General features: G+C 44.1%; 1 protein-coding gene across 1 annotated transcript in view; it reads right to left on the reverse strand.

Annotated features, from left to right (window-relative positions):
* The window catches only part of LOC142246636 (aldehyde oxidase 1-like), a gene marked incomplete at its 5' end in the record, with an annotated part of 160,702 nt that overhangs the window by 46,186 nt on the left and 88,032 nt on the right, over nucleotides 1-26,484 (reverse strand). The window contains 6 exons of the mRNA XM_075319703.1: nucleotides 2,589-2,675; nucleotides 8,631-8,718; nucleotides 9,088-9,221; nucleotides 11,750-11,874; nucleotides 12,196-12,292; nucleotides 15,014-15,136. Coding sequence (XP_075175818.1) covers nucleotides 2,589-2,675; nucleotides 8,631-8,718; nucleotides 9,088-9,221; nucleotides 11,750-11,874; nucleotides 12,196-12,292; nucleotides 15,014-15,136 — 654 coding nt within the window. The remainder of the gene's footprint in view (nucleotides 1-2,588; nucleotides 2,676-8,630; nucleotides 8,719-9,087; nucleotides 9,222-11,749; nucleotides 11,875-12,195; nucleotides 12,293-15,013; nucleotides 15,137-26,484) is intronic.

Here is a 26,484-nt window from a genome sequence, read left to right on the forward strand (position 1 = left end):
CCTATTTGTTTTAATTACCAGCAAGCTTTAAGGTATGCGGTTTTGGCCCCCCCAAAAAAAGAAATAATCTATTGTATTAGAATGTCATTGAAAATGTTTAACCTCTGTGTATTAGGCCTGAAACACACATCCGTGAAACACATGCGTGTTTAGTCCGTTTCCGTGTATACTGGAGACACGGCCAAACGTGCACCAATGTTATTGTATGATCAAAGCTCCATGTGCGTTTTTGATGCATGTCCGTGTCCGTGATCCGTACCTGTGTGCGTTTTGCACGGCAGCATGTCCGTTTTCTGCACGCAACACGCAGCACGGACCCAATGAAAGTCAATGGGTCTGTGCGCACGTCCGAGTGACACGGACGCATCTCTGTTTGTTCCCTGTACGTTTTGTGCTTTTTTCATGTGATGTCGGTCTTTTTTCTTATTCTGTTTCGTTCTCTGCCTCAGTCCGTCGGTCGGTCTCTATGTCTGTCGGTCGATCTCTCTGTCTTATCTGTCCCTCTCGCTGTCTGTCGGTCAGTTCCCCCCCTCTCTCATACTTACCGTTCCCCGATCTCCTGTGCGGCGCTGCACGGCTGTTATAAAAACTTCGGCGGCTTTTACTATTTTGAAAAAGCTGGCCGCCCATTAATCAATCTCGTATTCCCTGCTTTACCCGCCCACCGGCGCTTGTGATTGGTTGCAGTCAGACACGCCCACCACGCTGAGTGACAGCTGTCTCACTGCACCCAATCACAGCAGCCGGTGGGCGTGTCTATACTGTGCAGTGAAATAAATAAATAATTAAAAAAAACGGCGTGCGGTCCCCCCCCATTTTAATACCAGCCAGATAAAGCCATACGGCTGAAGGCTGGTATTCTCAGGATGGGGAGCTCCACGTTATGGGGAGCCCCCCACCCTAACAATATCAGTCAGCAGCCGCCCAGAATTGCCGCATACATTATATGCGACAGTTCTGGGACTGTACCCGGCTCTTCCCGATTTGCCCTGGTGCTTTGGCAATTTGGGGTAATAAGGAGTTATTGGCAGCCCATAGCTGCCAATAAGTCCTAGATTAATCATGTCAGGCGTCTCCCCGAGATTCCTTCCATGATTAATCTGTAAGTGACAGTTAAAAAACACACACACACCTGAAAAAATCATTTATTAGAAATAAAAAACACAAACAAATTCCCTCATTACCAATTTATTAACCCCGACAAAGCCCTCCATGTCTGGCGTAATCCACGGACCTCCAGCGTCACATCCAGCTTTGCTGCATGCAGGTGACAGGAGCAGCAGAAGGCACCGCCGCTCCTGTCAGCTCCACGCAGCTAATGAGATGAGTAGCGCAATCAGCTGCTGTCAGTCAGGTAACTCGCGGCCACCGCTGGATCCAGCGGTGGCCGCGGGTAACCTCAGTGACAGCTCAGCTGATCACGCTACTCACCTCAGTTGCTGCGTGGAGCTGACCGGAGCGGCGGTGAGTAGCGCGATCAGCTGAGCTGTCACTGAGGTTACCTGGATCTAGCGGTGGATCCAGCGGTGGCCGCATCTCATTAGCTGCATGGGGGAGAAAGCAGGGAATACGGGATTGTTTAATGAGCGGCCGGCTTTTTCAAATTAGAAAAAGCCGCCGGAGCAGTGTGAATGCCGTGCAGCGCCGGTGATCGGGGATCGGTGAGTATGAGAGAGGGGGGTACACTTCAGTCACTCGGGGGATTAGCGGTCACCGGTGAATCCTTCACAGGTGACCGCTAATCAGTACACGGCACACAGACAGAGCCGCGGCATGACAATGAAGTCGGGTGAAGTTCACCCGAGTTCATTCTCATCCCGCTACTCTGTCTTCCAACATGTAGTAACGACATTTTGCATCACACACGTACATTTCACACGGACAACACACACACATGTCAGTTATTTCCCTCACGCACACACAGACATTCCACATGCACATACGGCTAGCATACGGGATACACACGCAGGCCACACATACCATAAAAACGGACCTAAAAAACGGAAAACGGACCCGAAAAACGGCCCGTATCACACGTTCGTGGTTTGGAGCCCTTACATAGAAGACTGCAAAACAAGTTATCAATGAATCTGCAGGATTTCTAAAATATCTTTTTGACCTTTTTTGAAGAGCTCTGTATAACCCGCCGACACCACTGATTGCGAGAAAGCTGCTAATCAATGTTGGGGGCGGGGTTACACAGAGCAGGAGGACTAAATGGCATGAGAGAAATAGTCCTCTAATGATAACCTACTCCTAATAAAATACTTATTTTATTGAAACTACAGCAAGCTGCCCAGTAAGTGACACATCACTTGTGCCCTGAGATCAAGTTGCTCTCAGAATAAATAGCAAAAACCTGCTGACTGATTCCCTTTAAGTCAATCTGCACCCATCTATGTACAGTGACTCATACCGGCAGGGGACGCTAAACAGTACAACAATATTAATACGACTTGGTAAAACATAGTCCATGTACATTACAGATTCAGATGGGTCTAGCTGGAGAAGAGTCATTACATTTATTTATAATAAGAACTGTCTAAACAGAAGCATCAGTTATTGTAAAATAAATATACTATGGTTACCAGAATAGATTCATCGGGGCTGCATCCAGCATTGGTATAGAAAGTGACATCAGCACCTACAATTTTTCCATCATTCATAAATCCAACCTGCAACAAAAAATAGCCATCGGAAATTTGTTGCTGGATAGCAGAAAAATAAACTACACTACAGAACAAAGAATGTTCACAAAACTACAAATATGTTGTAAGAGCAGGATTACATCATTATTGCACATGGATAGCACAATACACTAAAGGGTACTTTACACGCTGCGATATCGGTACCGATATAGCTAGCGAGCGTACCCGCCCCCGTTGGTTGTGCGACACGGGCAAATCGCTGCCTGTGGCTCACAACATCGCTAACACACGTCACACGGACTTACCTGCCTAGCGATGTCGCTGTGGCCGGTGATCCGCCTCCTTTCTAAGGGGGCGGTTTGTGCGGCGTCACAGCGACGTCACACAGCAGTCATCCAATAGCAAAGGAGGGGCGGAGATGAGCGGCCAGAACATGCCGCCCACCTCCTTCCTTCCTCATTACCGGTGGACGCAGGTAAGGAGATGTTCGTCGTTCCTGCAGTGTGACACATAGAGATGTGTGCTGCCGCAGGAACGACGAACAACATCATACCTGCAGCAGCAACGATATTAAGGAAATGAATGACGTGTCAACGAGCAACGATGTTTCACGTTTTTGTGCTCGTTGATCGTCACTCATTGGTGTCACACGCTGCGATGTCGCTAACGGCACCGGATGTGCATCACTAACGACATGACCCCGACGATATATCGTTAGCAATGTCGCAGCGTGTAAAGCACCGTTAACTTAAATACCGTATATAAATACTATCTATAAATAATTAGCGTTCATAACCACCAATGTTAACCCCTTCACGACCATGGACGGATCTTTCCGTCATGGATCGTGTCCCGGTAAGCCCCACCCCCTGCCGCGGGCAGGTGGCGTGGATCGGCACACATATCAGCTGTTTTCAACAGCTGACATGTGTGCCTACATGTTCCGAGTGGAATCGCATTCCACCCGGAACATTAACCCCTTAGATCTCGCTGCCAAAGTCTGGCAGCGAGATCTATATGCGCACAGCCATGTTTTCTACTTATCGCCGCCCCCATCAGAAGTCACGTGAGTGATCACGTGACGTTCTGTGGTTGCCATCGTAGCACAGGGTCATGTGATGATGCCAGCTGCTACGAAGTTTCACTTTCCTTTTTCCTCGGCACGGAGCAGAGGAAAAAAGAAAGTGACTATTTCTGCTGTTTACAGCGGTATAGCTGTGATCAGCAGAAAGCGATCAGCGATCGGATTGCTGATCGCTATAGCCCCCTAGGGAGACTAGTAAAATAAAATAAAAAAAGTAAAAAAAAGTTTTAAAAAATTTAAAAAAAAGCAACCTAAAAGTTCAAATCACCCCCCTTTCCCCCCATTGAAAATTAAAGGGTAAAAAAAAAAATAAATATACACATATTTGGTATCGCCGCATTCAGAAATGCCCGATCTATCAAAATATAAAATCAATTAATCTGATTGGTAAACGGCGTAGTGGCAAAAAAATTCCAAACGCCAAAATTACATTTTTTGGTCGCCGCAAGTTTTACGCAAAATGCAATAACAGGCGATCAAAACGTAGCATCTGCGCAAAAATGCTACCATTAGAAACATCAGCTCGAGACGCAAAAAATAAGCCATCACTGAGCCATAGATCCCAAAAAATGAGAACTCTACGGGTTTCGGAAAATGGCGCAAAACGTACGCCACTTTTATTGGACAAGCTTGTGAATTTTTTTTAACCCCTTAGATACAAGTAAACCTATACATGTTTTGTGTCTACAAACTCGCACCGACCTCAGGCATCATACCCATACATCAGTTTTACCATATAGTGAACACCGTGAATAAAAGATCGCAAAAACTATTGTGCCATCACACTTTTTTTGCAATTTTTCCACACTTGGAATTTTTTTGCTGCTTTCCAGTACACCATATGGTAAAACTTATGGTTTCATTTAAAAGTACAACTTGTCCCGCAAAAAACAAGCCCTCATATGGCAAGAATGACGGAAAAATAAAAAAGTTACGGCTCTCGGAAGAAGGGGAGCAAAAAACAAAAACGCAAAAACGGAAAGTGCCCCGGGGATGAAGGGGTTAAAAAAGTCATGTCTTTATTTAATCATCACATAATAAAATGGTAATTAAAAACAAAGTCACAGTGGATGATGAAACATCAACAGGGACCGATGATGGAACATGAAGACATTTTTCTTACAGAATGTCATTGGCCAATTTGGAAGATAATAGGGATAAAAAAAAGTATTGAATATGGGTGTATGATAAGAGGCACTATGGCTCAGTAAAAGAAATATGGAAAAAAAATGTATAATAATGCATAAATAAATAGTGCTGTATTATATGATAAGTATCAGAAAGGGCAACATGCATGTGCCTTTAAATAAATCTATTTATCATATAAAATATTTTAACATGTAAAGTGCAAAGTGCTGATGTGTAAGGACATAACCCAGATTCTGATTAGAAATCCATACCAAATTAACTCTCCACGGTCCTTTGATGGCGGTAGCCAAGATCAGGGGCCGATGTTATCACAGAGGCCGTTGAGTGCTCATTTGATATGGATTATGTCCTGTGATTTCACGTTAGTACTGTGCGCTTTACATATTAATACTTTTTACATGACAAATTGATTTATTTAAGTACTTTGCCTTTTCTAACACTTGTCATAATACAGCATGAATATTATTCATTTTTTATTTATGCTTATTGTACTCTGCCATGGTTCCTCTTTTCATGCTTACATATTCGATACTTTTTATCACTATTATCTTCCAAATTGATCATTTATAGAGAAGGGTGAACCCACAGGTGTTTGGGTTTGGCGGTTTCAGCCAGACATAAAAAAAGTCCAGTTCCTGACCGGACTTGACCCAAACTTGACCCCAGATTCCAAACCTCATATAAGTCTAAGGTATCCAAACTTAAATGTTATAAAATGGTGTTAATATGGACTAGGGGGCTGCAAAAGGAAGCAAAATGGGGATTAAAGCAGGACAGTTATGCTTACTGAGTTTCTGTGGCTGTCACACTGCTTCTGGGTCCGCTTATTAAAGCTTATGAATATTCTCTGGTACTGCTGCTCACCCTCTCTAATAGTGTCTGTGATTGGTTACAGTCAGACTGCTAGTTTGCCAACATCTGTGATTGGTTGCCCTGACACTAGCTGTCTGGGTTCCCAAAGTAGAGTGTAAAAATAAATAAATAATTGGAAAAAAATGACATAGCTGTGTACATTATCTTGGCTGTTAATCAAATTACAAGGGACCTCATGTGGCTTTTTAAAAAATGTTTAAATAATTTAAAAAAAACGCCCAGCCAAAAAAAGCAGACAGCTGGGGGTTGGTATTCTCAGTCTGGGGAAGCCCATGGTTATTGGGCCCTCCTCAGCCTAAAAGTAGCAGCCTGGAACCACCCCACAATTGGTGCATCCATTAGATATGCCAATCCTGATGCTTTACCTGGCTCATCCATATTGCCCTGGTGCGGTGGCAATCAATGTAATATAAGGGGTTAATGACAGCTGTAATTTGTCAAAAAATGACAGCTGTCATCATGTCCAAGGATAGTAATTAGTAGGGGTCTACCAGACCCCTATTACTAGTTGTGTAAGAAAAAAGAAATAAACACAAAACACAACAAAAAACAAAAAACACTCTCTTACTCCAATTCATTAACCCCCAAAACACCCCTGCAGGTCTGACTTAATCAACGGACATGATGTCCCATGACGATCCTGGCTCTGCTACATCTGAGGTTGCAGTGCAATTAGTCATTAGAAAACATAACCGATCACTGTAGCTTGCAAGACACTGATAGAGCTGCAGCTATGAGAACTCTGACATCAGTGAGTTCACCTGAGGTCACAGCTGTTGGTTCCCACAGTGTCCCAGCTGAAACCTCAGGTAAACTCTCCTTAGGTGAATTCAGTGAGCTCACCTCAGGTAAACTCAGTGAGCTCACCTCAGGTGAACTCAATGAACTCATTGAACTCACCTCAGGTGAACTCTATGAACTTACTTGAGGTGAACTTAATGCCAAGTTATCAGCTTAGGCTATGTGTGCATGGTGAGTATTTGGTTGCAGAAAGTTCACCACCAAATCTGTATCTCCTGGCAGAAACACCCCCCACAAACGTATCAAAACCGTATCTCAATTTTGGTGTGTTTTTCTCCCAAAAGATCTAGGTTTGGTGCAGATTTCTGCATTTCCTGACAAAAAAAGGTGTCAAAGCCACAGCGCTTTTGTGCTGCGTTCTTCTACCAGGAGATGCAGATTTGGTGCAGAAGTTTCTACAACAGATTTCTGCAGCAAATTCCTGGCAGAAAAATGGGTCAAAACTGGATCAAAACCGCATTGTCTTTTTTGTGCATTTTTCTGCCAGGAGATGCAGATTTGGTGTAAATTTCTGCAACAAATCTGCATCTCCTAGCAGAAAAGTGCATCAAAACCTCATTGCACATTTTGGTGCATTTCTCAGCCAGGAGATGCAGATTTGGTGCAGATTTCTGCAAAACATTTCTGCACCAAATCTGCATATCTTGGCAGAAAACGCATCAAGACCGTATCACATTTTTGTTGCCTTTTTCTGCCAGGAGATGCACATTTCTGCAACAAAATGCTCAACATGCACACATAGCAAAAGCGGGTAATCCGGCATTGAGGTCATTGAGTTCAACTCCCGTGAGTTCATGGAGTTCACCTGAGAGTTCATCAACTCACTGACATCACCGCTTTCACAGCTTTCTTCAGTATGTCTCGCAGGCTGAAGTGATCAGTCACTTTTTCTAATGTGAACCATGCACTGCGACCTCATATGTAGCAGAGCTACAGAGATTGTTGTGGGATGTTGTGATTTGGATTACGTCAGACCTGCAAGGGTGTTTTGGGGTTAATAAATTAGACAAAGAGGATGTTTTTTGTTAGTTTTTTAGAAAAAGGATTATCTCTGTGTTTTGTGTTTATTATTAGCTGATTAGTAATGGGCGGGGTCTCATGGCTACCTACTTATTACTAATGTCGGGCTTGATGACAGCTGTGATCTTTTGAGAAATCATGGCTGTCATTAACCCCATATATTACCCCAATTGCCACCACACCAGGGCAATTTGAATGAAGCAGGTAAAGCGCCAGGATTGGCACGTCTAATGAATGCGCCAATTGTAAGGCAGCTGCAGGCTGCTATTTTTAGGTTGTGGAGGGCCCAATAACCATGTGCCTCAAAAGCCTGAGAATACCAGCCCCCAGCTGTCTGCATTTTCTTGGCTGGGTATCATAATTGGGGGGAACCCATGCTGTTTTTGAAATCATTTATTTAAATAATTTCTAAAAAGCTACATGGAGTCCTTTATATGTTGATACACAGCCAAGATAATGCACACAGCTGGAAGCTGAAGTCTCCAGCTGTCTGCTGTATTTGATTTATTGAAATATGGGGACCCTAAGTTATTTTTTCAAATTATTTATTTATTTTTACACTCCACTTCAGGACCCAGACAGCTGGTGTGAGGGCAACCAATTGAGATGCTGTCAGAGAGGGTGGGCGGGGGAAGACGTGAATATTCATAAGCTTTAATGAGTGGACCGAGAAGCAGTGTGACATCCACGCAGAAACTTGGTAAGTATAATTATTCTGCTATAATCCCCATTTTGTTTTTTGTTTCATCCAGCTGGCTGAACCAAAACCATAACACTGACGTACCTGAGAAGTCCTTGTTTGGGGTTTACAGTTCGGGTTCGCCCATCACTAATCATTGACTTTCTGTAGGAAAAATATTTTTAAATTCCTCCATTGTTCCCTGTTGTTATTTAATCTTCTACTGTGGCTTTGTTTTCAATTACCTTTTTATTTTATCATGATGATTGAATAAAGACTTATTATTTTTTTATCATTGGTGCTTATGAACTCTAATTATTTATAGGTGACATAATGCAGGAAAATTCCTAGGTTCCATATATCAGGCATAACTCACTTTGTATATTCCTTTGAAAGGATGGCGACCAGCAGTCATTAACATATCTTCATTGCGCTCCAGAACACACCTAATGGGTCTTTTGTTTCTGAAACAAATTATAAATAAATGTAAATATATTAATCGAATACTAGGATAGGAAAAGTGGAACAATAAGAGCACAAAGATAAAAAAAAAATCCCGGATTAATGTGTGGTATCAAATGCACTTGTGGAGAAAATTGAAGGGCCAAGTTTACCATGGCCGGTGACTGTAGGCAGTCCTAGGAATCGAGTGCATGATAAAGGGAGACGTGACTGATTATTGTTCAGATAATGTGGGGTACTTTGAACCCATGGAAATCTGTGTGGTAATGATGCTTGTAAACTCGCAGCTAATCAAGTAGGCTAGATATAAAGACACACAGAAAGTTGTAAACAGACAAATGTTTGCTCATGTTAGTTCCACCAAGACTTACTTTTGAGCAGCCACAGCTGCCGCACATGCAAAAATGCCAGGCTTGGTAATCTTGCCTCCAAATGCTCCACCAACTCTTTTTACATGAGACACGATCCTGTTAGACGGAACATCAAGAATGGAGGCCACTGAAAGCTGCAAATAAATTTATGGACAAAACATTTACTCCAAATTACATTCTCTTTTGCTTAAATGAAAACGTATGTATATATATATATATATATATATATATATATACACACACACAAAATTCAAACAGAGCTATTTCATTTGTTTTTGGCATTGATGAAAAGTTAAAAGGGGTATGTTCAAGTAGTTATCTCTTGAGTAGCTCAGATCTCTGCAGTCTCCTTACTCCTTTAGTGACAGTTCTGGTGAGTAGCAGAGCTGTAGTATTAGTACAACTATAAATCTTAGTGCAAGTTAAACTGTAACACATCAGTGGTTTGTTTTGGAGTCTACACTGTTATCACTATATTTAAATATTTAAACATAAAGATAACCGAGCATTAGAACAAGCAGACAGCTTTGTTGAGCTGTAATTAGGAGACTAGTTCTGAAAGCTGCCGATAGTGATTTTGCAAGATTTATAACAGCATCTTATTAGGAGATGAGAAGAAGGGCAAGGGAGATGAGCCTATGCTGCTGATTAGAAATCAATGGGCTAGATAGCTGTCTGGTATGTTAGGAGTTATCCTCTCTTGGAATGTAACAACTGTGTACTCTTGGCCACCATACTCTGGTGGCCAAGCTCCTTGAAATCCAGTTCTACAATATGTAAGATAAAAGCTCTCACAGCAGGAGAAAGACAGTAAATAGAAAAAGGGCAATTGCAAAATTGATTATATTCATATTGTCCAACTTACTAAAGCAATTTAGCACCATGAGAATACCCTTTTAAAGAGTCTCTCAACAGGTCTTCAGTTGTTCATACTGAAATAAGTGATGCTACTAAACAAGGATGGGATATCTATTCCCTTAGTACCAGGAGTCATGATAATTGCTAATTTATAGTTGTTAAGGGAGCCATACATAACATTGTCCCTTCTGTTCACACCCTATATAAAGATCCATGTCAATTAGCCTGTGTGGAGTGATTAAAGATGACTTTTCACTAGATTTTTTTTTTAAATTTAAATGGAGTAGCTCTTCCAATTGCTGTTGTACCCCAATGATTTTAGAACAGTTTTTTTTCTTCTGCAGACTTTCGTTCCACAGTTATACCGATTTGTTGTGTTCCACAGAACTGTGTGGGCAGTGCCGTATTTTGTTTGGCTGACATTAGAAAAGAAAAAGAAAACTCCCACAGAGAAGTTCTCTGAATATGCTCAGTTGTTTGAAGGGAAAATATTCTTCTTCATTTTCAGGGGCATAACCGCAACGGAAGAACACAAAATACAAAGAAAAACTGTTTCAAACTTGGTGGAACAGTTGCAATTTAGTTTACATAAAAAACCCAAACACAGATAAAAGTTATCTTTAAATCACTTGTAAGGCCACATCTGGAATATGGGGTCCAGTTTTGGGCTCCACATTTTAAAAAGGATATTCAGAAGTTAGAGTCAGTTCAAAGGCGGCAACTAGACTACTACAAGTAATGGAAGGCCTCCCATATGATGAGAGGTTGAAAAAGTTAGATATGTTTAGCTTAGGAAAAAGACGTCTCAGAGGAGATCTCATTTCTATGTATAAATACATGTGTGGTCAATATAAAGGACTGGCACATGACTTATTTCTTCCAAAGACATTACTAAGGACCAGGGGGCACTCACTGCGAGTGGAAGAAAAGCGATTCTGGCAGCTAAATAGGAAAGGGTTCTTGACAGTTAGAGCAGTCAGACTGTGGAATGCCCTACCACAAGAGGTAGTAATGGCAGATACTATAACAGCTTTTAAAAAAGGGCTGGATGATTTCCTCAGTACACAAAACATTGTTGGTTATAAATGACTTAGGCGGGCTTTACACACTACGACATCGCTAGCAATTGCTAGCGATGTCAAACGCGTTAGCACCCGCCCCCGTCGTTGTAACGATATGTGGTGATCGCTGCCATAGCGAACATTATTGCTACGACAGCGTCACACGCACATACCTGCTCTGCGACGTCGCTGTGACTGGTCACAGCGTCGTCACTAAGCGGCTGCCCAGTCAAAGCGGAGGGGCGGAGATGAGCGGGACGAACATCCCGCCCACCTCCTTCCTCTTTGCTGGCGGGACGCAGGTAAGGTGAGGTTCATCGTTCCTGCGGTGTTACACATAGCGATGTGTGCTGCCGCAGAAACGAGGAACAACATCGTTACTGCAGCAGCAACGATAATTGGGATTGGGGGGGATGTCACTGATTATCGATTTTGAATGTTTTTGCAACAATTCAAAATCGCTAATAGGTGTCACACGCAACGACATCGCTAACGGATGTGCGTCACAAAATCCGTGACCCCAGCGACATCGCTTTACCGATGTCATAGCATGTAAAGCCACCTTTAGGGACAAAATGTAGAATTGGTGGAGGAAGGTTGAACTAGATGGACCCAGGTCTTTTTTTCAACCTAATTAACTATGTAACTATCTTTAATAAGAAACTTTTACTGTGTTAGATAAGCCTGGACCTTCAGAAAGAACTGTTTTATGTAGGGCACATAAAACGTAGATGTTTACTTACCTGTGCAGTGGTTGGATCCTGTGTAGAGATGTATATATCAAACTCATTATCCTCTCCCTTTGGCACAACAAGGACAGAATTGGTTTCCATATAAAAATGTTCCTGTCCTCCAATATGAATTTCCCCTAGAAATAAAGAACAGCGCATTACATTTCCAATGTGTACTATTGATTTAAATACAATTTTGTCTGCCCAAAGCCATCTTTAGGTGTAGCTTAGGGACTTACTGAATACTGGTTTATATTCAGTTTAGTGTATAAGGATCTGGTCCCATCACCATAAAATAATAGTGCTTATAAGTGGCGAAAATAGAGATGGAGCCTCTAAAGCAGATGTTACCACCCTCTGTGCACTATATAGTAAACTCCTAATCTCCATCTAGTGTCAGCTGCAGACAGATTTAGTATTTACTGTATTGTGGACATACGTAAATACAGACACCTTACCTTCGAGTATTTGGTCAGCCATTTTAAAAGCTTCCTCTACATTTCCATGCAAAATTTGTTTTGATGGTTCAAAGAAGGAATTGTGCTTGATAGCATCCTATAAATAGACAATTTTACACTGTGACAAGTAGAGAAGTCAGCTTCCAGGGTCACTTATGTCATAAGTATCAAGTGTTTTCATTTTTTTGAGCACAAGCAGAGCCAGACCGGATTACTTAGTCCCAGCAATGTAAATAATAATGAGGCCCCACTTTCCAGCAATAAATACACTTATTTAATTGGAATCTTTTCTATACACACATCAATAAGATTGTACAAAGATATGACATCAATGCACAAGAAATAAACCTTAGGAGCACTAGATTTTCTCCGTAATTACTATAAACTCACATGGGGCTATCTTTTCCCTTTAGAGCTCAGCTAGGAGGCCTACTGTGTTTCTGGATATGAACCTATTAGAGAAGCTCATGATTCACGAACTAGGTCAGTCTGCAGAATACCCCCATTTTTTTTGTGCAAGTATAACATGTACGGTAGCTTCAAAACTCTTCCAGAAAGGATGACATACAAGTGCATCTCAATAAATTAGAATATCATCAAAAAGTTCATTTATTTCAGTAATTCAATACAAAAAGGGAAATGCATATATTATATAGAGTCATTACAGAGGGATCTATTTCAGGTTTTTATTTCTGTTGATGTTGATGATTATGGCTTACAGCCAAGGAAAACCCAAAAGTCATTATCTCAGAAAATTAGAATATTATATAAGACCAGCTGAAAAAAATGATTTTACACTCAGAAATGTTGACGCCTACTGAAAAGTCTGTACAGTAAATGCCCTCAATATATGGTCAAGCCTCCTTTTGCATGAATTACTGCATCAACGCGGCCTGGCATGGAGGCGATCAGCCTGTGGCACTACTGAGGTATCGTGGAGGCCCATGTTACTTTGATAGCAGCCTTCAGCTCATCTGCATTGTTGGGTCTGGTGTCTCTCATCTTCCTCTTGACAATACCCCATAGATTCTCTATGGGGTTTAGGTCAGACGAGTTTACTGGCCAATCAAGCAGAGTGATGCTGTGGTTATTAAACCAGGTGTTGGAACTTTTGGCAGTGTGGACAGGTGCCAAGTCCTGCTGGAAAAAGAAATTTCCATCTTCAAAAAGCTTGTTGGCAGAGGGGAGCATGAAATGCTCTAAAATTTCCTGGTAGACGGCTGCGCTGACTTTGGTCTTGATAAAACACAGTGGACCTACACCAGCAGATGACATGGCTCCCCAAACCATCACTGATTGTGGAAGCTTCACACTAGACATCAAGCAGCTTGGATTGTGGCCTCTCCACTCTTCCTCCAGACTCTAGGACTGCGATTTCCAAATGAAATGCAAAATTTACTTTTATCTGAAAACAACACCTTGGACCACTGAACAACAGTCCAGTTCTTTTTCTCCTTGGCCCAGGTAATATGCTTCTGGTGTCTATTGGTCATGAGTGGCTTGAAACAAGGAATGTAACAGTTGTAGCCCATGTCCTGGATACGTGTGTGGTGGCTCTTGAAGCAATGACTCCAGCAGCAGTCCACTCCTTGTGAATCTCCCCAAACATTTTTGAATGGCCTTTTCCTAACAATCCTATCAAGGCTGCGGGTATCCCAGTTGCTTGTGTACCTTTTTCTACCACTCTTTTTCCTTCCACTCAACTTTCCATTAATATGCTTGGATGCAGCACTCTGTGAACAGCCAGCTTCTTTAGTAATGACCTTTTGTGGCTTACCCTCCTTGTGGAGTGTGACTGCCTTATGGACATCTGTCAAGTCAGCAGTCTTCCCCATGATTGTGTAGCCTACTGAACCAGACTAAGGGCACATTTTAAATGTTTAGGAAGTCTCTGCAAGTGTTTTGTGGTAATTATTCTAATTTTCTGAGATAATGACTTTTGGGTTTGGGTGTTCATTGACTGTAAGCCATAATCATCAACATTAAACAGAAATAAACACTTGAAATATATCCCTCTGTTTGTAATGACCCTATATAATATATACATTTGCCTTTTTGCATTGACTTACTGAAATAAATTAACTTTTTGATGATATTCTAATTTATTGACATGCAATTGTATATAATAAAATAGGGCATTATATCTACTCTTATTATAATGTTCAAATTTTATACAGTTTCCAATTAAAGATGTGCAAAAGCTAGCATTAGACTATAAAATATAGATTACATGCACAGTATCTATATAACTAATATCATTGCTCTATAAGTTTTGCATTTCATCATAGGGCCTTATAAGGAAAAACTTTAAAGGGGTTGGCCACTACTTTTTTATTGATGGCCTATCCCTATGATAGACCATCAATACCTGATCAATAGGAGTCTAACACCCGGCACCCAGGACCCCCACTGATCAGCTGTTATCTGTGATGGATGGAAGTTCTTGGATGCTGTCAGAACCCAGCAGTTGCATCATTTCTATAGTGAACACGGCCATGTACTGCAGAACTACACCCTATTTAAATCAATAGGTGAATAAGAAATAAGAGGTGGACCTGTAGTACCTGGCTCTGGACACTGTAGTTTTGACAAAGCTTCTGTGTTCCGAAACTTCTGAGAACTTCAGGCCACCACTGGCGTCATTAACAGCTGATTGCTGGGGATGTCAGGTGTTGCACACTGATATTAATGGCTTATTCTAAGGATAGGCCATGAGTAAAAAATCTAGTGGCTAACTCCTTTAAGATAATGTCATTGTGGTATGTAATGTGCAATTGTGCAATTTGCTAAAATTAATAAAATGAATACATTTCGGTACCTCGATTGTGAGAATAAGTGGTTCCTGATTTTTATAGCATATCTTCACATTTTTTGCTGCTCTTCTTGCATGTTCAGGAGTGTCCGCGACTACTGCACATATTATTTGTCCCACACACACAACCTAAAAAGGAGCATACAGCATAAGGTGTGAATATAATTGGGAAAGATTATTAAGCTGTAGGTACAGATTTAGAAGATTAAAGGAAATAACAAAAGCTTAAAAGGTGTTGTCCACCACTTGTCTAATTCCATTGACACATATGACACTTGTGAACTAAAAGGAGTTATCGTCACAGCCACATATAAATAGTGTCCGTAACACACAAGATGAGTGGGTTGACTATACTTTTTACCATAACATATATTCAAGACCAAGCACAGTCAAAGATGGCCATAAGTAGTAGGCAGAGAAAAAAGCAAGCAAATCCAATATGACATCAAAGGAAGCTGTGGCTGATCATGATTCGTTTGAGGACCTTGCTAGGAGCAGTGAGTGACACAAGTGCTACCCCCTGTACAAAAGGAGAGAGAAAAAAAAGGTTTGTAGACTGAAGGGAATAACTATAAAATATTTTATTTCTTTTACAAGCCACAAAGACACGATTAAAAACATTTTAAAGGCACAGAAATGGCCAGAACACAACAATCAACCTAGTCTGCATAGGACCTAGGGCCAACTAATTGGTCAAATTCCTGGAACAACAATTAGACTAGTTCATCTGCTGCATGTGCTGATTGAATCTTGAGTCTTATTTTTTCTTAACATACATACAATGATGTAAAATAAAAAGATGCCTCAGTAAAAAAAAAACCTCCATGATTATTTATGGGCAGACATGGATTGTAAAATTTCGGATTCGTGCGGGATCAAAAATACCCATGCACTATCTTATGCTTAATATATCACAATTGGAAAGAGTTAATAAATCTAATCACAATCCCTAAAACTAAAAAAACTAAGAAATGACCTTCGAGCCGCCATGCTATACACGTATGAGAAGAACCTCTCAAAATGTAAAGCTAAATATTACTCCTTAGGGGATAGAGTGAGTGCCCTCTTGGCATGCAGGGTTAAAAAATCCTCTGTGAAATCCAGAATTGAATGCTTAGAGACCCGCTCTGGTCATAAAATAATTACCCAATTGAAATTGCTAACGCATATGAAGCTTATTATTCAAAACTATATAACCTCTCCTTAGATGTCACAGTTAGAGATGAACGAACCGGTCGTGGTTCGGCTCGAGTTCGGTTCGCCGAACGGAGGTCTTGTTCGAGTTCGGTTCGGCGCACCGCTCGAACCGCATAGGAAACAATGGGAGGCAATCACAAACACATAAAAACACCTAGAAAACACCCACAAAGGTGTCCAAAAGGTGACAAACAACTCACAACACAACACAAACACATGGGAAAGTGACATGAACAAATTCTCATGCGAAAACAAAACAGCATTACGAGGAAAAAGAGGACGAGACACAGATATAGGCATGGCATGCCCTTCTAAAATCATCTAAAACACCGCAAGGTGACTCCAAGCAGAGTCTCCCTTTTTTTCCAAAAATTGGGCCACACAGACACCCACCCCTTCAGTGGAAGCACTTGTGCCCCAGTCGTACACTTCACAGGTAGATTTGCATCAAGCACGTTCAAAAATACACCATCCTTAACCGACCCCAGGATGGCACCGGGGTAGGTAGCAAAGTTTTTGCTGAAACATGACTTGTTCATCTTGGCTCCTTTTTAAAAACACAGCAAGCAAGGGTTACTCCAAGCAGAGTCTCCCTTTTTTCCAAAAATTGGGCCACACAGACACCCACCCCTTCAGTGGCAGCACTTTTGCCCCAGTTGTACACTTCACAGGTAGATTTGCATCAAGCACATTCAAAAATACGCCATCCTTAACTGTCCCCAGGATGACACCGGGGTAGGTAGCAAAGTCTTTGCTGAACTATGACTTGTTCATCTTGGCTCCTTTTTTAAAAACACTGCAAGCAAGGGTAACTCCAAGCGGAGTCTCCCTTTTTTCCAAAAATTGGGCAACACAGACACCCACCCCTTCAGTGGCAGCACTTGTGCCCCAGTTGTACACTTCACAGGTAGATTTGCATCAAGCACATTCAAAAATACGCCATCCTTAACCGTCCCCAGGATTGCACCAGGGTAGGTAGCAAAGTCTTTACTGATCCCAGATCTGTTCATCTTGGATCATTTTTAGAAACACAGCAAGCAAGGGTTACTCCAAGCGGAGTCTCCCTTTTTTCCAAAAATTGGGCCACACAGACACCCACCCCTTCAGTGGCAGCACTTGTGCCCCAGTTGTACACTTCACAGGTTGATTTGCATCAAGCACATTAAAAAATACGCCATCCTTAACTGTCCCCAGGATGACACCAGGGTAGGTAGCAAAGTCTTTACTGATCCCAGATCTGTTCATCTTGGATCATTTTTAGAAACACAGCAAGCAAGGGTTACTCCAAGCGGAGTCTCCCTTTTTTCCAAAAATTGGGCCACACAGACACCCACCCCTTCAGTGGCAGCACTTGTGCCCCAGTTGTACACTTCACAGGTAGATTTGCATCAAGCACATTTAAAAATACGCCATCCTTAACCTTCCCCAGGATGGCACCGGGGTAGGTAGCAAAGTCTTTACTGATCCCAGATCTGTTCATCTTGGATCATTTTTAGAAACACAAAAAGCAAGGGTTACTCCAAGCGGAGTCTCCCTTTTTTCCAAAAATTGGGCCACACAGAGACCCACCCCTTCAGTGGCAGCACTTGTGCCCCAGTTGTACACTTCACAGGTAGATTTGCATCAACCACATTCAAAATACACAAGCATTTACTCTCCCCAGGATGACACAGGGGTAGTAAATTCCTTGTGGATGACTTGTTCATTTTGATGAACGTTAGTCTGTCCACATTGTCACTGGACAGACGCGTGCGCTTATCTGTCAGCACACACCCAGCAGCACTGAAGACACGTTCAGAGACAACGCTGGCAGCTGGACATGACAAGATCTCCAAGGCGTAAGTGGAGAGCTCTGGCCATTTTTCAAGATTTGAAGCCCAAAATGAGCAAGGCTCCAGTTGCAAAGTCATGGTATTGATGTTCATTTGGAGATACTCCTGTATCATCCTCTCCAGCCATTGACTATGTGTCAGACTTGTTGTCTCTGGTGGCCTTGCAAAGGATGGTCTAAAAAAATTATGAAAAGATTCAATAAAATTGCTGTTACCAGCACCAGATACGGTGCTGCTGGTACGGTTAGACTGTTGAAGCTGACGAGACCGTCCCATGTTTGTCGAGTTACAACTGGGAGATTCACTCCGTGCACAACGGATGTTTTGTGGAAAAGCCAAGTTAAGATCGAGTAACAGCTTTTGCTGATACTCCTGCATACAAGCGTCCCTTTCTATGGCTGGAATTATGTCACAAAATTTGGACTTGTACCGGGGATCTAATAGTGTGGCAAGCCAGTACTCATCATCACTTCTAATTTTGACAAACAATACGAGGGTCATGTTGGAGGTAGTGCAGCAAGAAGGTGCTCATGTGTCTGGCGCGGCCATGCAGACCAAGTCCACGCTGTGTTTGTGGCATAGAGGTGCTAACCATTCTTTCTTCCTCTGACATATCCCCCCAACCTCTTTCAACTGAAATTTGACCAAGGTCTCCCTCATCCGCTGAGTCTTCCATGTCCATGGACAGTTCGTCCTCCATTTCTTCATGTTCTCCTGCACCTTCCTCAACATTTCGCCTGCTACCATGCGCCCTTGTTGATCCCTGTCCCCCATGGTCCCATGCCTGCCGCCTTGGTGATGATGAACGTCTGGACCTTGGTGATGTTGTTGTCTCTTGCGCATATGAATCCTCCTGTAGTTCCTCCCCTTCCTGTTGTCCCACCCCCTGAATCCGAATAGTGTTTAGCGTGTGCTCCAGCATGTAAATGACTGGAATTGTCATGCTGATAATGGCATTGTCAGCGCTAAACATATTCGTCACCATGTCGAAACTGTGCAGAAGGGTGCATAGGTCCTTGATCTGAGACCACTCCATCAGGGTGATCTGCCCCACCTCTGCATCTCGTTGGCCCAGGCTATACGTCATGACGTATTGCACCAGGGCTCGGCGGTGCTGCCACAGTCGCTGTAATATGTGGAGAGTCGAATTCCAGCGTGTCGGCACATCGCATTTCAGGCGATGAACGGGCAGGCCGAAAGACTTCTGGAGCGATGCAAGTCGCTCAGCTGTGACGGTTGAATGGCGGAAGTGAGCAGACAGTTTTCGTGCCCTGTTCAGAAGGCCATCTAGGCCGGGATAGTGTGTTAAAAATTGCTGGACAACAAGGTTCAACACGTGAGCCATACAAGGCACGTGTGTCACCTTGCCCAGGCGAAGGGCCGCACCCAGGTTTGCAGCATTGTCGCACACGGCCTTACCAGGCTGCAAGTTGAGTGGAGACAACCATTTACCAAACTCAGTCTCCAGAGCTGCCCACAACTCAGCCCCTGTGTGACTCTTAGTTCCAAGACATTTCAAGACAAAGACCGCCTGATGCCATTGCGCTCTGCTGCCAGCATAGTAATGAGGGGTGCGTGATTCCTTCTGCGCAGTTACAAAGCTGGTGGCCTAACCAGGCAGGCTTGGGGCGGAGGTGGAGGACCCAGACGAGGTTGAGGAGGCAGAAGCAGTGGAGGAACTTGGACAGACAGAGGATTGACACACAAGTCGTGGGGACGGCAAGACTTGTGCAGCAGACCCTTCACCATCTATCACCATAGTTACCCAGTGCCCAGTCAGCGACATGTAACGTCCCTGTCCATGCTTACTGGTCCAAGTATCTGTGGTGAAATGCACCCGTTCACACAGAGTTTCTCAAGGAAGCGGTGATGTTGTGTGCGATATGCTGGTGTAGGGCAGGCACACCTTTCTTAGAGAAGTAGTGGCGACTGTGCATCTGGTACTGGGGCACAGCGACAAACATAAGTCTCTAAAATCCTGTGTGTCCACCAGGCGGAAAGGCAGCATTTCAGTAACCAAGAGCTTACAGAGGGATAAAGTCAACCTCTTAGCTTTGTCATGGGTCGCAGGAAATGGCCTTTTATTTGTCCACATCTGAGGGCCAGAGATCTGGCTGCTGTGTGGAGACGGTGGTGAGTAGGGTGTCCCTGGAAAAAAGCAGGTTTGTGAGTAAAGTCCAGGCGTAGACATGATGTTGCCTTCATCCAACGTTGGTGCTATCGATGTCTGAGAGAGATGTACACACGCACTTGTTTTTCCTTCCAAACCAACTGACGACCTACCAAGCAAACTGCCTGTTGCGGTTACAGTGGTGGAAGTTGTGCATGGAAAACCAGGTGTGACAGCTGTCCCCACAGTCCTAGAAGATGAAGAGCGCGCGGATGCACTGGAAGGGGCCGGCGGTGGATGGTCGCATTGCAGCACGGTGAGCTTCCCACTGGGACATATGATATTTATTCATGTGACGATTCATGGAAGAAGTTGTCAAACTGCGGAGGTTTTGCCCTCTACTAACAGAATCACGATAAATTTTACATATCACATGATTTGGGCGATCTTTTGCTATGTCAAAAAAGGACCAGGCTAGGCAAGGCTTAGAGGGCATGTGACCTGCTGAGCCACCCCGACTAGTGCTCAGAGGCAGAGTGGTGGCTGAGGATGCAGTTGTAGACGTGCTACCAGTACTCCGACTCTGTCCAGGAAGGCGCAAGGTAACTTCGTCATCAGTAGCATCCTGTTCCACCGCCTCTGTTGACCTCCTCGAGTGCCTGACTGTGGGTTGACAGTAGGTGGGATCTAGAAGTTCCTCATCAAGCGTTGTGTTTGCACTCCCCTCACCCTCAGACCGAGCCTCTTCCTGCCCCGAACAAATATTTAAGTTGTCATCCCAATTTGGTATCTGCGTCTCATCGTCATCAGTATGTTCCTCATTGTCTATTACAACAGGTGTTTCAGTTTGTGAATAAGGTTCAACATTATGCTCAGAAACTTGGTCATCACGGCCTGAATCTGAGTCACAAAGGTTCTGGGCATCACTGCAGACCATTTCCTGGTCTGTACTCACTGTAGCTTGGGAGCAGACCTCTGATTCCCAGGCTATAGTGTGACTGAACAGCTCTGCAGACTCAGCCATCTCTGTTCCACCATACTGTGCAGGGCGGATGGAGACTTGAGAGCTGGGAGAAAGCAAGTGTGATTGGGATGACAACTCAGAGGACTGGTGTTTTTTGGATGCGGTAGTTGAGGTGGAGGAGAGGGCACTTGTTGGACCACTTGAGATCCATTCAAGCATTTTCTTTTTTTGGGCAACATCTACCTTTGTTCCAGTTGTTCGTGTTTGTAAAAAAGGGAGCACATCCGATTGTCCACGGAAAGTAGTAGACATCTTACTTTTGCTGGAAGATGGCCTATCTTCAGCAGATGTTAATGGAGCTTTGCCACCTTCCCCACGGACAAAACCTTTTTTTCCTTTTCCAACACGCCTGTTCCCCTTTCCACCAGCATCTGTCATTTTGCCACTCATTTTGCTAGCGACAAGAATGTCCACTTAAAATGTGGTAGTAAAAATTGAGAGGTGGTGTAGATTGCAGCGGTGGTCTACCTTTATTGACAGCAGAATAAACAACAATAACTATCCCGGACAATGAAACTATGGCCCTTAAAATGGCAGCACAGTTTGCTAGTATAATAGCTTAGTAAAAATGAGTTTGAGTGTGCAATGCAGAGGTGCTGCAAATAGATTTGCACCAGTGGGACACTAATGGAAGTCCAACAGCCACTTTTAGGATGCCACTAAGTTTCCTCAGTGTTTGGTATTATAATGGCTTTGTAACAATGAGCTTGAGTGTGCAATGCAGAGGTGCTGCAAATATCTTTGCACTAGTGGGACACTAATGAAGTCCAACAGACACTTTTAGGATGCCACTAAGTTTCCTCAGTGTTCGGTATTCTAATGGCTGTGACGACCTGGGCCCTGAACGTCTTGGGGCACACGTCTGGCAGCGGGATCAAGACACACACAAGCACTTTGTCACTTAAAGAATCTCGGTGATTTATTCACATCCTCATAAACCACGCAGTGTAATGGGTCACAGCCACTCTCCCGCAGGACCACGTCTCACTGTCTGTTTAAACTGCCGAATGCTCATACAGTTCGTTCTCTGGCATCAGCCAGTATAGTCCCCTTTCTGGGGTGTTACCTGCCAGTAGGTTTGCAGGCTGTCAGTCTGCCTCCATCCAGTCCAGGGAGACTCTCACACTGGGCTCACCATCCTGGCCCATGGACACGATCCAATTCCTCAAAGCCTCAGTGGATTCTGCAGCTCCCTGACATTTCAGAGCCCTCACTAGCTCTGTATGCACAGGATCTCCTGCTCATGTGCTCCAACCAAGATGGCTCCCACCAGCACACGGAGATCATGTGACAAACGACAGCTCCATTAAATCCCATGAGACACACCTACGTATGGGAGGTATGTGGATGGTCAGTCCCGCCCATCACTTCTGACCATCCCATGAACCCAGCCCTGAATGTGTACAACAATCCTCATGGAACTACAAGTCCCAGAGAAACATTCCAGGTTCAGATCACAGAGGATTTCCCCCTCTGTGACACATACCGGCCATCTACCACATTGCATCCTTACATGGCCTTGTAACAATGAGCTTGAGTGTGCAATGCAGAGGTGCTGCAAATATCTTTGCACTAGTGGGACACTAATGAAGTCCAACAGACACTTTTAGGATGCCACTGTTTCCTCAGTGTTTGTTATTATAATGGCTTTGTAACAATGAGCTTGAGTGTGCAATGCAGAGGTGCTGCAAATAGATTTGCACTAGTGGGACACTAATGGAAGTCCACAGCCACTTTTAGGATGCCACCAAGTTTCCTCAGTGTTTGCTAGTATAATGGCTTAGTATCAATGAGCTTGAGTGTGCAAAGGGCAGGAGGGTACAGTGGCCGGGTTGTCGGTCAGTGTAGAGGAAAGGAAGCCTCACTTTCTATCCCTCCTAATGGTGAAATGCAGCAAGGAACTCCCTGACCTTAGCTACACAGATGCTCTTATCTGTAGCTGTTAAAAACTCTTTCCACTGACCTGACTGTCACCTATGGCTCTGAGCCTGCTGTAATTAGCCCTTAGAAGGGCTGAAAGAAACTTCTATCCCTATTCTGTATAGCACTGTGTGTAGAGCGTACACAGAGCAGTATCGGAGACAGGAGCTGCACCTGCGGTGACTGACACCCAGACGCAGAAGGCAGATAATGGCGTCCAGACGGGCAGATGCCCGTATTTATAATGCAGGGACATGTGACATGGACATCCTATCACACATGCCGTTGCTTCTCTGGCTAAAAGTCCACTTAGCTGTGTGTGTGTCTGGGATTGGCTGACATGCTGGCCCGCCCCACTACACGCGCGCTTAGGGAGGGAAGGAAGAACAGAAAAAAAAAATGGCGATCGCCATTATCCCAGCAGCAGTGATCTGAACGCGCTGTTCCCGCACACTATACGCTGAAATTTCATAATAGTGTGAGTCACAGAGGGACTTACACTATTACAGCGGAAAGCCAGCTAGTAATTAGCTTGACTTTTTGCTGTTAGAACCGTTCTCAAACGGAACTAGAACTATCGAGCTTAAGCAAAAAGCTCGAGTTCTAGTTCGATCTAGAACAGCCCCCAAAATCACTCGAACCGCGAACTGGAGAACCACAAACCACGCTCAACTCTAGTTACAGTCCCCCAACCCTCCTCTCAAACTATCCAAAACTTTTTAGATTTGGTTAATCTTCCTGCTCTCTCAGTTTCGGATCTTGAAGTCCTTATTAATCTACCTTTCACTATTGAAGAAGTGCAGTCTATAATTAGATCCAACAAAACTCAATCTGCTCCAGGCCCCGATGGTTTACCTAATGAATATTATAGGTCCTTTGGCCCCTCCCTGGCACCTTATTTGCTTAGACTCTTCTTCCTTTGGAAAGATAAAGGGGAAATTGCCCCGTCTTTCCTGGAGGCCATCATCTCCACGATCCCCAAACCTGGTAAACTCCTCACCAAGCCAGAAAATGTTCGTCCTATTACCCTTTTAAACTGTGATCTTAAACTTTACTCTAAACTTCTTGCTAGTAGGCTAAATACAATTCTCCCTTCTCTGATTTTTCCTGATCAGGTGGGATTTGTTCCGGGTCGAAAGGCCAGAGACGGAACTAGGAGAATAATTTACTTACTTCACATTGCTGAGCGGTCGGGGGTCCCCAGTGCGCTCTTGTCACTGTCACTTGATGCTGAGAAAGCTTTCGACAGAGTGCATTGGGAATACCTGGAGGCTTCTCTGGTGAAATTCGGGATTGTGGGTCCAATGGGGAGGGCAATTATGGCCCATATACTAAACCAAGTGCCAAAGTACTGGCCGCGGTCTATCTCTCGACTCCATTCTTAATCTCGAACGGCACCCGCCAGGGATGTCCCCTGTTGCCCGGAATCTTTGCTCTTGTTATGGAGCCCCTGGCAGAGGCCATTTCTACATTATCTGAGATCCAAGGCATTAGGGCGGGAGAGACTTCTCATGTTATAGGACTTTATGCAGATGACGTACTTATCTCGTGTGTGGACCCGGAGAGATCCCTTCCCCTCCCCCTGGTTCTTCTTAACACCCTATCTTCCTTCCCAACTAATCTCCCGAGTGAGAGACGCTCTACCTTTTACTTGGACTAATAATAAGTTAAATATTTAGGTATCAGCCTATGCTCTCCCTCCTTTAACCTAGTTGAGGAAAATATTAAAGACCTCATATCACCAATTAAACCTGATATGGATAGAATAGTCCTTATAGAATCTTTATATAACCAAGTCTAAGCTATCCTTACTTCAATCTATGCTATTCAAATTCATATGAACTAATAAAACCCCAAGAGTTGCCAGGCACATTCTTCACTATAAGGGGTACTTTGTTCACTACGACATCGCAAGCCGATGCTTGCGATGCCGAGCGCGATAGTACCCGCCCCTGTCACAGCAGCGATATCTTGTGATCGCTGCCGTAGCGAACATTATCGCTACAGCAGCTTCACATGCACTCACCTACCCTGCGACGTTGCTCTGTCACACGGCAGGCGGCCAATAGAAGCGGAGGCAACCGCATAGCAGGTCCTTCCGCATAGCCGGCGTGAGCCGCGGTGACGCAGGTAAGCTGATGTTCCTCGCTCCTGCGGCTTCTCACACAGCGATGTGATACGATTACGACGCTTTTGCGCTCATTAATCGTATCACAAATGATTTACACACTACGATATCGTTAGCAACGCCGGATGTGCGTCACTTTCGATTTGACCCCACCGACATCGCAGCTGCGATGTCGTAGTGTGCAAAGTACCCCTAAGTGTCAGGATGGTGGATTGGGAGTCCCCAGCCTTTCAATGTATTATAAGGCATGTTTAGTGGATTCTCTTAGGTGTTGGTAGGACACAAGCTAAGTCCGTGGATGGGTGATAATAGAGAAGGAGTTTACAAAATCTCACTCCACCAGAAGACTTCTAGAGGCTGATTACCTCAGACCCTCTCCCTGTGACAAGAGTATTCCTGTTATGCATAATTCTCTGATGTTGTGCAGAGAGATAGGGAGAGATCACCTCAACATCCCACTCGACTTGATCTCCCTGAAGAGTCTCGAACACTTGATTCCTGATATTTCTCTTTCGCAGTGGAGTTTCTCAGGGGTTGAGAACTTGGGCAATTTGTTTGAAGGGACTATTATGTGTTCAGTTGAGAATTTAAAAAAGAGATTTTGTCTCCCGAAGCATTGTTTTTTATCAATATTTGCAGGTCAGGAGCTTCCTGATGTCCTTTCTGGCAACCAAGACACATAGGTCCCCAACTATATGTGGCGCCCCTGAGACACCAGGTTGCCACAGGATAATGCATCTCCTTGAGGTGTGATACCCATCCTGGATTCTAAGGACTTCTGTGCTGGTAAAAGCCAAGAGGAGCTAGGAGTGTCAGTACACAGCACAGGAAGGAGGAAAGCCAGTCTGGAGTGAGGTGTGAGAAGAACAAGAGGTTGAAGGGAGAGTTCTGGGGAACCCGCAGTCTGAGCGATGTGAGGACTGGGGTCCGGCCTGGCCACCGGTGTTGGGTGGACCAGAGGAGCGGGCAGAGAGGAGCAGAGGACAAGAGCAGTGAGGGGCCAGAGAGGCCAGTCGGTCTGGTGGCGCGGCAGCCCCAGAGCTGGCAGGAGCCGAAGCTGCTTGAGTACCTGTGTGTAGCCTGGGGCTCGTAACTGAGCTCAGCCCAGGTTCTGTCTGTTAACCGCTGGTGAAACTAAAGGTGCATGAAGGGTTCATCTGACACTGTACTGGCACGGGAGTCTGAGAAGAAGGGATTCCCTGGAGTCCACCTTGGTAGAAGACAGTACCAGGCGGCTGCACCTTTTACCGTGAGTAAAGTGACATC

Source organism: Anomaloglossus baeobatrachus, chromosome 7, assembly GCF_048569485.1.
Source record: "Anomaloglossus baeobatrachus isolate aAnoBae1 chromosome 7, aAnoBae1.hap1, whole genome shotgun sequence".
NCBI lineage: Eukaryota > Metazoa > Chordata > Amphibia > Anura > Aromobatidae > Anomaloglossus > Anomaloglossus baeobatrachus.